Source organism: Seriola lalandi, unplaced genomic scaffold, assembly GCF_002814215.2.
Source record: "Seriola lalandi dorsalis isolate HSWRI2012SDOR001 ecotype SW California unplaced genomic scaffold, Sedor1 jcf7180002054258, whole genome shotgun sequence".
Taxonomy (NCBI): Eukaryota; Metazoa; Chordata; class Actinopteri; order Carangiformes; family Carangidae; genus Seriola; species Seriola lalandi.
The window spans coordinates 208,508-221,970 of NW_019524811.1; the positions used below are offsets into that span (position 1 = coordinate 208,508).

Consider the following 13,463-nt stretch of genomic DNA (forward strand, 5'->3'; position numbering starts at 1 on the left):
GCTTTTCTATTGGTCAACACAGGCAGTCTGGAAATGGCCGCTGCAGATAAAAGTGTTACCTGGTAAGAGTTCACCTGTGTCTACATAAGGCAGCAACTCACAGTGATCTGACACCAGACACAGTGCAGGCCCGTGAGGCCCTGGTAACACTTGATGCTTCTGTGACAGCGGTCGCACTTGGTCGGAGAGTTACCCTCCATCCACACATGCTGCATAGCCTGGAGGGCGAGAGGGCGAGAGAGAGAGAGAGAGAGGGCGAGAGAGAGAGAGAGACAGATTCAGTGACAACAGATTCGATGTTCAGTGGTATATTGTATTCGGCAGCTACCTTTCCTGAATGATGTAAACATCATGCAGGTTTTAGGACATAAATTATCCAAAATACATTCAAGCACAAAAAAGTGCAATACTGGTTTAAACTGAAATTGAAAGCTACTGAAACAAAGGGAACTACGATGAGTAAAACCTCGGCTTCCAAAACATTGTTTATCTTTAAAAAAGAATCGCTTAATGGAGCAAGAAATAACCGCAACAGCTGAGACACTTGATTACTACTATATTACTATTACTACTAAATTAAATTAGAGACAAATGCAGGTTCAAAAAGCCAGATGTTAAACTGCATGTTTTCCCAATAAATAAATAAATAAACATTGAATAAATAAAAAGTTGATTATTGACAGGAGTGGGTTTTTGCCAGAGGCCCGACAGTGAGTTCTGGTCACGACCCAGAGCTGAATGAAAGAACAAAGCTCTACAGATTGTAATCAGCATGTGACCTCAGCCAGAGAAATCATCCTCAACTGCCTGATCACGTCACCACTAAAATACAGAGGACAGTAACCAGATAAGAAACCCTGCATGACCTCACAGACCATCCCATGATCCTCCTTGCTCTGCTACACAGGACAGAGAGCCAGTGGGAGTCTGCTCAACAGACTGGTCAGTGTTGGAGTCTCATTACCCTGCAGCTCCGGTCCATATCAGCAGCACCAGTCTATGTTAGCATGTGCGGAATGAAGCCTCTCGTGCGTGGTGTCCGTACTTACGTTGGTGTGTCTACGTGACTTGGCGTAGGTGCTGATGCAGGCAGCGATGTCTTTGGACACACAGCGTTCATGCACTGTGTACTTGCATACTGGAGGAAAACAACAGTACAGTTCACATCACAGACCAGCTTCAACAACGGCTGACATATTCCTCACCTTTTGTGCTTAACGCCATTAAACTCGTCTCTCGTCTTAATAAGTGCAAGTGAAAACACAGTTTGCAGGAAATCTAATAAAAAGTTCACCACATTAAAGATCATTTCAGACAATAAGTGAGTACTTGAATTCAACAGTGACAATAACATCAACCTCCAGAGCTGCTCTCTGGTACAATTCAATCAGTAATGAAATTACATATAATGGGATTGTTAATGTTTTTAATGATGACTGGGAGGACTTTTAAGTGAAAAAAAAAACCCCCACTGACTCAGAGGCACTCAGGCTCACAAACAACTTAAATTTGAGTCAGATGCAGGGAGTAGAAGACAATCAGATAACGATGGAGGGGCAGACAAAGAGATAATGACAGAGATGGAGAGGAGAGGAAGTCAGAGGCGGAGAGTAATGGACACGAGCAGATGTAAACAGACGGAGAAAAGGCAGACAGACCAACAGGCGGCCACAGAGACTCACTGGAGCAGCAGAGGCCCTGCTTGCGAACTCCGAGCAGCATGGTGTGGCAGTAGTTACAGTAGGCTGGTTTGTTGAAGTGCTTCAGACGCCAAACATGCTGCCCGTCCTCCTGTACATTCTGGGAAGAGGCAACAACAGATGGATGATGCATGAAAACTTTTTTTTTTTTTTTTTACCATTTTATTACCACTTAGCAGCAACTGACGTAACACTGTTTCAACATACAGTAAATAAAAGAAAAAACAGAAAATCCCAAAATATTACTGATGTAATTTAGTGTCACTAACATATAATTTGTTATCCTGAAACCTCTGATGTGTTTATTTTCTATGTTTATGGGATCTTTTCCAAACATATCTAATATTCAAGTTTAAAACAGACATCAGTTTATTGTTGTAAGATGTTTTTAAACACATTATTAGCATCAGAAAAAAAGAAAAAAATCTAGTATCACTTGAGTTCTGATGGCATGGAAATATATATATATATATAAAATCCTAATGTTCTAAATATCCAGAGGTAACACTTCAGATCTCAACGTGAGAAACAGCCAGCATGATTACACCAGCGAAGAAGAGAGCGTCACCTTCCAAACTTCCATTATCTCAGATTCAACCAAAAATACACTGAAAGCATATGAGGAACAATTCAGGCAGTGCTGCCAACTGAGAACTGACCTCTGGGAAATGTAGTGTAAAAACACCAGAACAAAAGCTCCTTTGTACTAAAGAAAAAACAAATCAAAACACCAGTTACTAATCTGTACCGTATCCATGCCCAGCAGGACCAGTAAAGGGATGGTGGTGAGGCCTCCTCTGATCCACTCCTCCAGCGTGACTGTCCCGTCCCGGTCGTAGTCGATCTCCTCCATCATCTCCTTCAGTATCTAAAGACACAGAGATAAAAGTCAAATGCACAGACTCTGCCTGAGCTACACACTGCAGACTGCAGCAGGACTCTGACGTTATTAATCATTCTGTTAAATAATGTTCCACGAACAAAAAGACATGATCTCGGCACTACTACAGGAACTGCAGACGGAAATGAGCTTTTAGCCGTTTACATTGCTGGTGCAATAAATGTACTGTGCATTGTCCCTGTTAAATAAACAATAAACATGCTCATTTTATAATTAGCTTTAACACTGTTAGAGTTAATGATACACTCCGCCCAGGATTTGGTTCCCTTCACAAGATATAATGGCTTGAAACAGTGAATGAAAATTAAATGAGACAGAATGAAATTCTTTATTCATTCCTACATAAGCATAAAACACGCAAACATTTTTTTAGATTTTCGATGTAATTTTGTTGCAAAAAGCAAAATAGTTGACTAACAAGTTTGTTCTAAGTTGATTTGTATAAAAAGAATCTGCCAGATGAGTAAATGTAAACGTAGGCGTTGGTCTTTGAATCTACTTGCTGTTTCAAGCTGTGTCAAGTCATTTCGTTGTTCATTTTGTTAAGTGTCATTCAAGGCTTCAGGTGTGTGTATGTGTGTGTGTGTGTGCATGTGTGTGTTTGTGTGTCTGTCTTTCTGTTGTGTGTCAGACTTTATTGCAGTCGAGTGTGTTTTCTCACCGGCCTCAGTTCTGTTGAGTCCCACTCCAGGTACTCTGCTACATGCACCATCTGATTGATGATGCGATCTAGCTCCTACGAAAAGAGAGACACAGCAGAGAGATGAAAACAGCCTTCCTACCTTCACCTCCTACTAAAACAACCCCCTCTCACACATTTCAAACACGGACGACAGGTGTGAGAAATGTGAAATTTCCCCTATGTAACCTATTCGTCTGTTTATGTGATGGCTTCAGCACATGGCTAATATTAAACTGAGCAGAACCACTACAAATGATCTCATGTAAACACAAATGCTGTCACGGCTGTGTTCACGTTACTATTCCTGGAGCTGCTGTGTGCAAAGGGCAACGTGAGAGACAAAACACAGAGAGGAAGATGAGGAGGAGAGGAGGAGGAGGGAGGGGGATGGGGTCCAGAAGCGAAGAGAGACCACTCACCGAGCTGTCCAAGACCCCGTTGCCGTCTGTGTCGTACAGCCGGAACATGACTAGAGGGAATCGAGAGAACAGAGATCCCATGATGACTCAGATGTTGTCAGATAATTAGTGGCTCTGTGAAGCTCTAACATTTGTTCCTGGATTCCCTCCAGATGGCCACAGGGTTAAAGAAGTGCAGCATGCTACTTCTGTACCGTTGCATGGGGACCAGTTAGCAGAGATTATGCTTGTCAGTGTGCACCAATATAGCCTTAGACACTAAGGAAGTCAATTGGGCGCAGCAGGGCTTAAGCGTGTCACTGACCTGCCCTGTGTGGGAGGTGTAATGGCCATATCTAGAGCCCTGGGGAGGCAGCCAGAGAAGGAGGCAACAGCCTTATTACTCTCGCTGTCAACCTGAGCTGACGTGCTATTGAGACAAGCGGCATTAGCGGCCCGAGCGCAAACACACATTGCATACGACAGCTGCTCCCACTCGATATCCCTCTGAGAGGAGCTGACCCCTTCCGCCCACATCCCACCATCCCCGTCACTCACACTCCAGCTTGTCCTCCGGCGTCCCCCTCTCGAGCAGGGAGAGGTAGCAGACGATGTCCTTGAGGAAGACCACCTGGGGTGACGGCAGGGGGGGGGCCTTCTGGGGCGACGGGCTCCTCCGCAGTGACAAATGCTTCTCGGAGTGGCTCCTCTCTGTCGATTGCACAACACAAGTGTTCAAACCTGCTCACAGCACCCGCCGCACTCTCCACTCCGCCGAGGCAAATTAATGCAATGAAGACAGTAAATGACACATTTAAGGATTAGTCTGACAGTTTCAGAAAAAAACTCTGATCCCAGTGTAACAGGCAGAGACAAAACAGAGCAGTGGAGAACAGGTTGACAAAACACTATTTACACTGCAGACAGAGGATGGTGATGCCACAGGCTGCTGACCAAAACAATATGACATCATGTGACAGGGATAACAGATCTGTGAAGCCATAACTGGGTGAGCAGCACCTGGACAGAGCGAGTCATGTTAGAGTCTAAAAAAACTACAGCACCGTCCAATGTGCATTCAAATATCGACCAAAACAAAAGTCCGACTCTATTTCCTTTACTCGTGTTGCTTCTAAAAGGAGGCCTTTTTCAAACAGGTGTCCTCACCTTACCTCACTATCACCTGGTTTGTCTCCAGCGAACAGGAAGTATAAACTTTTATTAGATTTCTTTTGTAATCATTGGAATGGGGCCCAGTGAATAAAGGACTGCTATAGATGTTGGTGAGGAAAACCAGGCCAGGATCCCATGTTATTTTTAATATTTAAAACTTTAGTAAGTTCTGCTGTAACTATATTCTGTGGTACAATATACTACAATACAGAAATATGACAATATATGCACATCATGGAGGTTTAATACGAACATCAACTCTGTTCTATATGAACTAAATCTGACCAGTTATGTCTTCTGAGGGTCTTCTTGTCTTACCTGCACACATTCAACACACATTCAATGTTAGTAGCTACAATTAAATGCCATCCACCAATAAAGTGTCAGTGGTGTCAACCACTGAAAATGTTTATGTTGCTGAAAAATGAAACCTAAAATCAACATTTACATTGTGGCTTGTGTTTAGATAAATGTTCAGACATTTAAACTTTTATTTTATTCTTGAACTTTTTTAAATGAAGAGAATCTATATTTTGCAAACAGTACTCGAACATATAATTAAACTAATAACTAATGTATACTGCAGCTAATGATTACTATTGAATATATGCAACACTGCATTAATCTGTCAATGATTTTATTATATCAGCAATCAGCAGCTATATTAATAACTAAACCCTTACATGACAAAATTTAACCATTAAATTTAATATTAAATAACAAAATTAATTTGAATCAGAAAACACACAACACAACAGAAAACTCTTAGTTCACGTGGCAACAACTTAAGTGAGGACAGATGAAAATATTTTGTCTGTTTCCAAGGTGATGAATTACAGTCAAAGATAAAGACAATTAAAAACTGTGAAACTATCAAAAATATTTTATCTAATTTTTATATCTTATAATACTGTATTAGTCATGTTTTGTTTTCATTCAAACGTTGTTAGTAATATGGTGAGTGTATCTATCAACGAATGCTGCATCATGTATTCTATAAAGTCATAAACTGACTGTATGATTACACCCTCACAGTAAACCACACTGGTTTCCTGCCAGGACACACTACAGGTTTAACACTGTGACTCTGTATGAGATAAAGAAATAAGTACCACTGAGAAGTAAACAACACCACCTGCTGTCAGTCTCACCTGGTGAGAGTTTGGGGGACACTGGCGACCTGGCGGGTCCGGCGTTGGGAGTCAGGGCATTGCTGCTGCTGCCCTCTGAGGTCTTGACCTGGGTGCAGGGTGATCGGTGGGGCCCCGCAGGCGTGTGGCCCCCTGTCCCCGAACGCTGCGAGGAGGAGCGAGATGAACAAGGGGAAGTGGTGGCTCCAGAGCCTGCGGTGCTCATCACGCTGGAGTGCTCTGGTGTGTGACGACCCATCGCAGACAGGATGCTTTTCCCGTTCATCCCTGAAAAGGCGGAGAAATTAGTTGAAGAGAAATTCTGCAAGCGGTGCAGGGTGAGGGGAGGGGGTGATAGATGCACAAAGAGCTGGTTCATTGAAAGGAGCAACATAAAGAAACACTGTAAAACTTCACAACAGCCCAAATACAAAACCATCAGGACGCAGAGAGGGACAGGAAGCGGGTAAAAATCACTACATTGCATTAAAACTTGACACAGTTACCATTCACCAAGCATCAAGTCACTGTCATCCACTGATCCACAGGCAAAATACCATGAACTCACATCGACACAACAAGAGCACACGGGAGCAGGAGGTTATAGCCAGCAGGACTCTTGTCCCGTTAAGACAACATCACCCTCGTGATAGGGGGCAAGTCTGCCTGCACTGGTACCTGTAATGGGGGCACAGGCCACTTCGGTCTGAATAGAGATGCCTGCGTCAATGGAACAGGCTTCTGCGGTCAGTCGTTGTTTCGGGGGCAAAAAGGAAAGACAGCGGCAGACGCAGCAAGAAAGAGTGAACATCAGTGAAGAAAGAATACGACATGTATAGTTTCTATGAACAGGTGCATCAAAATAAAAGCCCTATTTTTGAATGCTTTGTCAGGAGCAGAAAGCCACATCATATAAGTGGACAGAGCTTCTGTTATACAGTGTGTTATAGGACAAGAGGCAGGCAGCATAACCGGTGGCAATATTGTTCATTTTATCTCTTTGTTCTGACTGGAGGCTTCAGATATAAAAACCACCTGGTAGATGACAGGCCGATGATGATAAATAAAATAAATCTAATCCACAACAGCCAATAGAAACATCACTAGAAGACACTACAGGATTTGATCAGCTCAGCCTGGTTCATGTCTCATTATTCACGATCACCACCAGGTGGCAGTGCAGGCTCTATCAGCTGCAACACTACACACACTGAAGCAGCTGCAGACTCCACAACAACCACTGAACTCCTGATTAATTCTCTTTTTTTTTCTGGATTCATTACGTACAGTATCACGTCATTTTGTACTGAACCTTCCTGAACATGATATATATTTGCTTTTTTTACTGCGAGCAGCAGGTGGGACGAGAGCGGGGTTGCTCACCAGCTTGCTTGTGTATTTTCTTTACACCTGGAGGATCAAAAGGAATCTCCACTAGAAGCAGATCACAGCAAGGAGAATCTGCTAAAGTTCAACATGGGAATATCTTATTTATTTTGTGCAGTGTGCTCATAACTAACAGAAAGAGCAGCGGCAGCACCATCAGATTAGTGACTCTTCAAACTCTTACATCGTATCCTGATAAACTGTCCAGAGCCGAAACAATTAGTCAATTAATGGACAATTCATCATCCTTCATGAATCGTTCCAGTCAATTTTCCAAACATTCTCAGATTTCGGCTTTTAAAATGTGAATCTTTACTTCCTTTCTTTGTCATATATAACAACAAATTGAATCTTTGAGTTTTGAGCTGATGGTTAGTTACAACAAACCTCAGCTCTGGAAAATTAAAACGACAATTTTCACTATTTTCTGTCATTTCATAGACAAGGGTTGCTACACGCTAAGCTAACTGAGACACTGGGCCCCTTGGCGCCATTGATGCCACCCAAAGTGACATGCTGTCACTCACATTTAGTCCCTGCACTTGCTACCTCTTACTTTTACAAGCGTTAAACCACGGAAATAGATTTCTAATTCAACAGTCCATCTGTCTTCTCAGCTGCTCTGCAGTGAGGAGCAGACAGGCAGAGCTCAGAGCCAGGGCCCACGCAGCACCCGTGTGGAAGGATGGAGGCAGGCAGGGTTTACATACTGCACAGAGATGTCCTGCAACGCCCCGCTGATGTTCGACCTCCGCTCTGGTCAGTGTGAACTCAACTTGTTTTTTTTTTTTTAAACATAGAAAGAGTCAGTTTGGACTAATGTGCAAAGAGACAATTTCAATCAAAGATGTAATCCATGTGAATTGACAATATTTTTCTGTTTTTGCTCCTTGGTGCTAACTGAGCAACTGTTGTGGTTTTTTGACTGGTTCTTCACCCACCAGGAAAAAAGATCAAACACTTTGAGATGTATTCTCAGGGGACGGCTCCCACTAAAAACTAAGGACGTGTTCTGATAGCTGGTTCCATTTTGGATCTGGTTCCAAGTTTGTAAAATATGTGTTTGTTAAACTCTGCAGCCAACAAATCTCTTATCCAATCTTTCATCAACGTTCACTAAGCAACTCTGTTGTTAACAACAAACATGGTGGACCAAAGTCAAAGAGCTGGAAAATATTATTTTTGCTCCATGACAAGTCTTTCTAGGAAACTCTGATGGATATTAACATCTGTTTATGAACTGTTTTTCACAGACAGATTTTTGTCTTAAACTCAAATAGAAGAAACATTAACTGTAGCAGCTAACACTTTTTCCATTTGCCTTATAATTAGGACCAAATTGCACAGGCCTATCTCAGCGATGTCCTGATAATTAACAGCTTAATACCAGGAAATGTTTAGGGAACCATGACGAAAGCTTACAGGGAACTGGCTAGAAAATACAGGACCAGTAAAACACAGCGTAGAAGACTTCATGGATGAAACGGCTATGAACACCTGATTCATTGCTGTGTTGTAGCAGCAAAAACAAATCACACGAAATATGGATTATGACTAAAACTAAGTGATCTGTGGTGTTCAAAGACGCAACCACAAAAACACAAGCTGCCTACCCAGTAAGCTCGCTCCTGCTCGAGACTGGTCGGGAGAGCAGCCTCCCGTCTTGCTCTTGAAGGAGGTGAAGAGGTGCTGACACAGCTCCTCTGGGATGTCATTCTCCAGGTAAGTGGCCATGAAGAGCTGGAAGCCCTCGTAGTCGATGGGCTGCGTGGGAAAGGAAAGAGCAGATAGGTTAACAGGATCACTGAGGAAAACTTGTGGATGAAGTTCACACCAACCACGGATGGACGGTCGGTTTATTACAACAATGAGAAAAGAGGAAAGTGTGATGGACTTTTCGATTGAAGTTGATCGGCCCTGAAATGAAAGATTTGTGATGACATGCCAGTTTTTTGTTTTTTTTAAATGTGACACAGCTTAATGACAATATGATTTTAAGCCATTTGAATGAAAACATTTGTTGTAGATTTTATTGCATGTCCCCGTTTAAAGGTCAGTAAAATGTCAGCAGCACAAAGTCTGCCGGACCAGTCAACTGATCTCTGAGGTTAGCGAGGGCAGGATGGAGGTGCTGGGAGATAAAACCTCCACGTTTGGCTTCATGATTTAAAAAAAAAAAAAAAATTAAAACAATGTAAAGAAAGAAATACAGACACCAGCACATGTTATATCAACATTCCTGAGTTGTTGTGATGAATACAGAAAATGTAATGCTCCTTCCATTTACCTCCCCCCTCCCTCAGCTGCCCCTCACACAGCCATGTGGTGGGTGCATAGTAGCACCGAACTCAAGGACCCCATGAACTTTGGCCCTTTCCCCTCTGGCAGGGTGACAGACCATCTGTAGCGGATAAGGCGGGGTAATGTTATGTTAGTGGACAGAATGTGCATGCAGTCTGCTGACACAGACACCACACAGCATGCAGAGCCCGCCGGGCTGAGGCTTACTTGGTTGAGAACGTCTTGCTTCTGTTTAACAGTTGGACGAGTGAAGAGAAGAGAGGAGGAGGAAGGAAGGAAGGAAGGAAGGAAGGATGGAAGGAAGGAAGGAAGGAAGGAAGGAAGGAGGAAAGAGCGAGGGAGGAGTGGGTAGAAGAAGAGAAGGGGTTAGCTACTTTGTGTGAGGTAACATGTTCGGTGAAGATGATGATGGTGGTAGTAGTTGCAGACCAGGCTGGCTGCTCCTCCGTCCTGCAGAGACTGTCTGGTTCTTACTGTGCTGCACTCACTCATGCACACTCAGTCACAGCCTGAGACCGTCTGACTGCACAGTGCAGCCCTTACAAAAAGGCAATCATGACCGCATTTCAAATTAAAGGGAATCACATAAGCGCAGGTATGATGCACTGTGACGCAGACATACAGACTGCACCTGTTGTATTGTGCTCGCCGGCTCACTGGCACGACTAAAATAACCACGACCAACAATAAGCCATTGTGAAAACTCATTTGGCACAACAGCAGCATGTTGGACAGAAGATCTGAATTTGCAGCTGCAGTCTGGTGGACTTTTGATGACATTAGACAGTAAAAAGAGAAGTGAATGCTTCCTGGTGCTCGTCAGTCACAGTGAATGGAGGAGCACATGCAGAAAGGTACAGTAACAACATGGTTTTATCATTCCTGGTAATCAAAATGAATCACATCTTATGAACCAGTAGACACCAAAGAACTATTGAGAACACCATACATTGGAATTTGAAAACAATTTCACTAAAGTCATTGTGTATTTGTGCGATGAATAAGAAATAAACCTAATTGTTTTTAAGGTTATTCTCAGGGGTCTTAAATTAAGCTGAAAGCTTTTACATCCTGTGGATTAGACCAACAACTACAACACCACCAGTAAAAATCATGATGTATTAATAATATTAGTAGTTACACCAGTGTTTTTCCTTCTATCTTCATCTGTACATGTCCCATTCTGTTAGTTCCCAAACAAACATTTAACGACCTGGCTTTTATTGTGGAAACTCTTGTAGCTTTACCTTGTTTTATCTGTGGTTTTATGTTCTGTGTATTTATGTCTTAGGTTCTGTAATGAGAGCTGTTTGATCAGGATGGGAGGATTTTATCACCATGATTTTATGGATAAAGAAATTGAACATTTGGATCGATGCAATTTTCCGCCTCTTTGTGAGGTTACTGACAAATCATGTTATCAGTTTATTTGCCCTGTTTTTTCTGAAGCCACACCCAACTGATCTGGTTCAATACATCTGTGCTTTTATTATCTATTTGTGGTCTTTTTATTTCTCCACCACGGTTAGTAACCAGGTCCCCAAACTGGCCCAGCACCAGGGGTCTGAGCCTGTCCCCAAATACATTTGCTCACCATTTCAACTCGAAACACTCACTTAATAAATCCAAAATGTCTGAGCCAGTACCTGATGTAATGACTGGTGACAGGTTAATAAACTTTGTTCTGCCATATCCAGGTGACTTATTACCTGGGACCACCCTAGAGTCCTCTGTAACCTTACACATGAGGCCTAAACTCTCTTTTTCCCAACATTAATAAACTGTATTGTCATGTCAGTCCGGCTGAATTATTTGTTTAACATACGCTCACATCAGTACCACAAGTGTTTGCCAAATCCACTTTCGGTGTTGATGTGGTCAAGATTTCCTCCAAGGCTTAAACAGATCTGGTGCAACCAAATGCAAATAAGCTAAACAAACATAATAAGACTGCGTTACAGTCTAACTCTAACCTTCTCCTCTCAGGGAACAGTTGATTCACACCAAAATAGGAAAAAGTAAAGCTGATCCCTTTTGCACGTCAAGACTTAGTGGAAATATGCTTCTAATATTCTTCTGTTCGTCGGGCTTGGAGCTGCTGTAACTGACGCCCGTCATAAAAGAACATGGCGTGATGAGGATCCTCCTCCCTCGGCCCAACACTGTTGACCTAACCCAGCCAGGCATCATTCATATCAACTCTCCTCTCCTTATTTGGCCAAATAAACCACAAGGCTTTAATTTGCTGTGCATCGTTTAGCACGGCAGGTTCAGATAAATATACTGATCCACACTGCCATAGAAAACACACACACACACACACACACACACAAAAAGCTGTGTTCATATTTTGATAGATTGCCCTGAGAGTAAGATCTCGTCCCCCTGGAAAACACGTTCACCCCTGAGTCTAGCCGACGATTATCTCCCCCACGAGACGGGCTCACACTCAAGGCTGCCAATCTGTAAATATTCCCCGAGGGCAGCTACGACACATTTTTACACGGTTCACTTCATCTTTTTTTTCTCCCCTCACTTCAGGGCAGGGTATGGAGGGGGCTACCGTCCCTGTCTAGAACCCAGATCAGCGGAGCAGGTCTGTCCATCTGAAGAACAATGTTATCAGACTGAAAAAATGAGAGCGCCATTTGTGGTAAGCTGCAATCACCTTAGCGCAGTCTGAGAGGAGCTGCAGGCAACACATGAACAGAGGAGGATAAGAACCTGGGATGTGCTTTAGCTTAAGACAGGAAACTGATTTTCAAGAGTTTTATGCCTCACTGATGCAAAAGCTGCAAGAAAATAACAATTTAACAACAACTTATAGTGATGCAATGAGGACAGACAGGTTAGAAAACGCTCAAAGTAATTAAAAAAAATACTGTCAAATAATTTCTATATGGATTTTTGTATTCTTGTTTGATTTTCAGCCATTTTCATTTTTGTATTGTTTGAATGGTGCAGTAACTGTTGCAATATAACACACAGCTTTACATGTGCTTCCAAACTGCTTCATGCTGACCACTGTCACGATGTAGATGAAATGATTTTATGTGACATCATCAGTTATGCACGGCTACATGACATGGTGCTAAGTTGGTCGTGTCTGATGGGTATGGAGTCTTCAAGTGAAGGGAAACCCTGTGGGTGTTAATGCGCAGCCTCTGTTGCTCTGTCACTCATCAATCACTGAAGATTATGGCGCTACTGTTTGTCAATGGAGAAAACTGAACACTGCTGACAGGTGCAAGTGTCAGTCATTGTTCTCTCTTTTTATCTGTTGTCCTTAATCAGCTTTTTAAACTCCCTCAGAAGAGACAGGATCATAGTTTGGTTTAAAATGAGCAAAATAAAATCAGTGAGTGGAAAGAAACCGAGGTCGTAGTCCGAGTAGATTCCACTACAGCTGGCACAATGCACCGATGAGTCATTAGAGGTACATGTACACACTCGCTCTCACACACACACACACACACACACACACACACACACACACACACACACACACACACACACACTGATACATGGCAGAAGCAGGGCCGTGGTGGTCATCGTGGCGCCAGGTGACAGCGTAGCCTAAGACAGCCCACGTGAACATTAATTCTGGTTCCTGTGGCGCCAAATGTCCGGCCGGGCTGTTAGTCATGTCATCAGTAATACTGAGGAGGAGCTTAGAGCAGGGTGGAGGTGATAATGAAGAGAGGAGGAAGAGGAGGAGGAGGAGGGGGGCTGAAGAAAAGAGAAACTAAGAGGAAGAAGGGTATCAGATTATCATGAACATCAAATGAATAT

At 42.9% G+C, this 13,463-nt stretch overlaps 1 protein-coding gene across 1 annotated transcript in view; it reads right to left on the reverse strand.

Moving 5' to 3' along the window:
- The window catches only part of dgkg (diacylglycerol kinase, gamma), a 103,593-nt gene that overhangs the window by 64,831 nt on the left and 25,299 nt on the right, over window positions 1-13,463 (reverse strand). The window contains exons 4-12 of the mRNA XM_087173612.1: window positions 8,984-9,134; window positions 6,006-6,272; window positions 4,240-4,392; window positions 3,703-3,752; window positions 3,263-3,337; window positions 2,449-2,568; window positions 1,683-1,800; window positions 1,050-1,138; window positions 102-218 (exon numbers count right to left, since the gene is read on the reverse strand). Coding sequence (XP_087029738.1) covers window positions 102-218; window positions 1,050-1,138; window positions 1,683-1,800; window positions 2,449-2,568; window positions 3,263-3,337; window positions 3,703-3,752; window positions 4,240-4,392; window positions 6,006-6,272; window positions 8,984-9,134 — 1,140 coding nt within the window. The remainder of the gene's footprint in view (window positions 1-101; window positions 219-1,049; window positions 1,139-1,682; window positions 1,801-2,448; window positions 2,569-3,262; window positions 3,338-3,702; window positions 3,753-4,239; window positions 4,393-6,005; window positions 6,273-8,983; window positions 9,135-13,463) is intronic.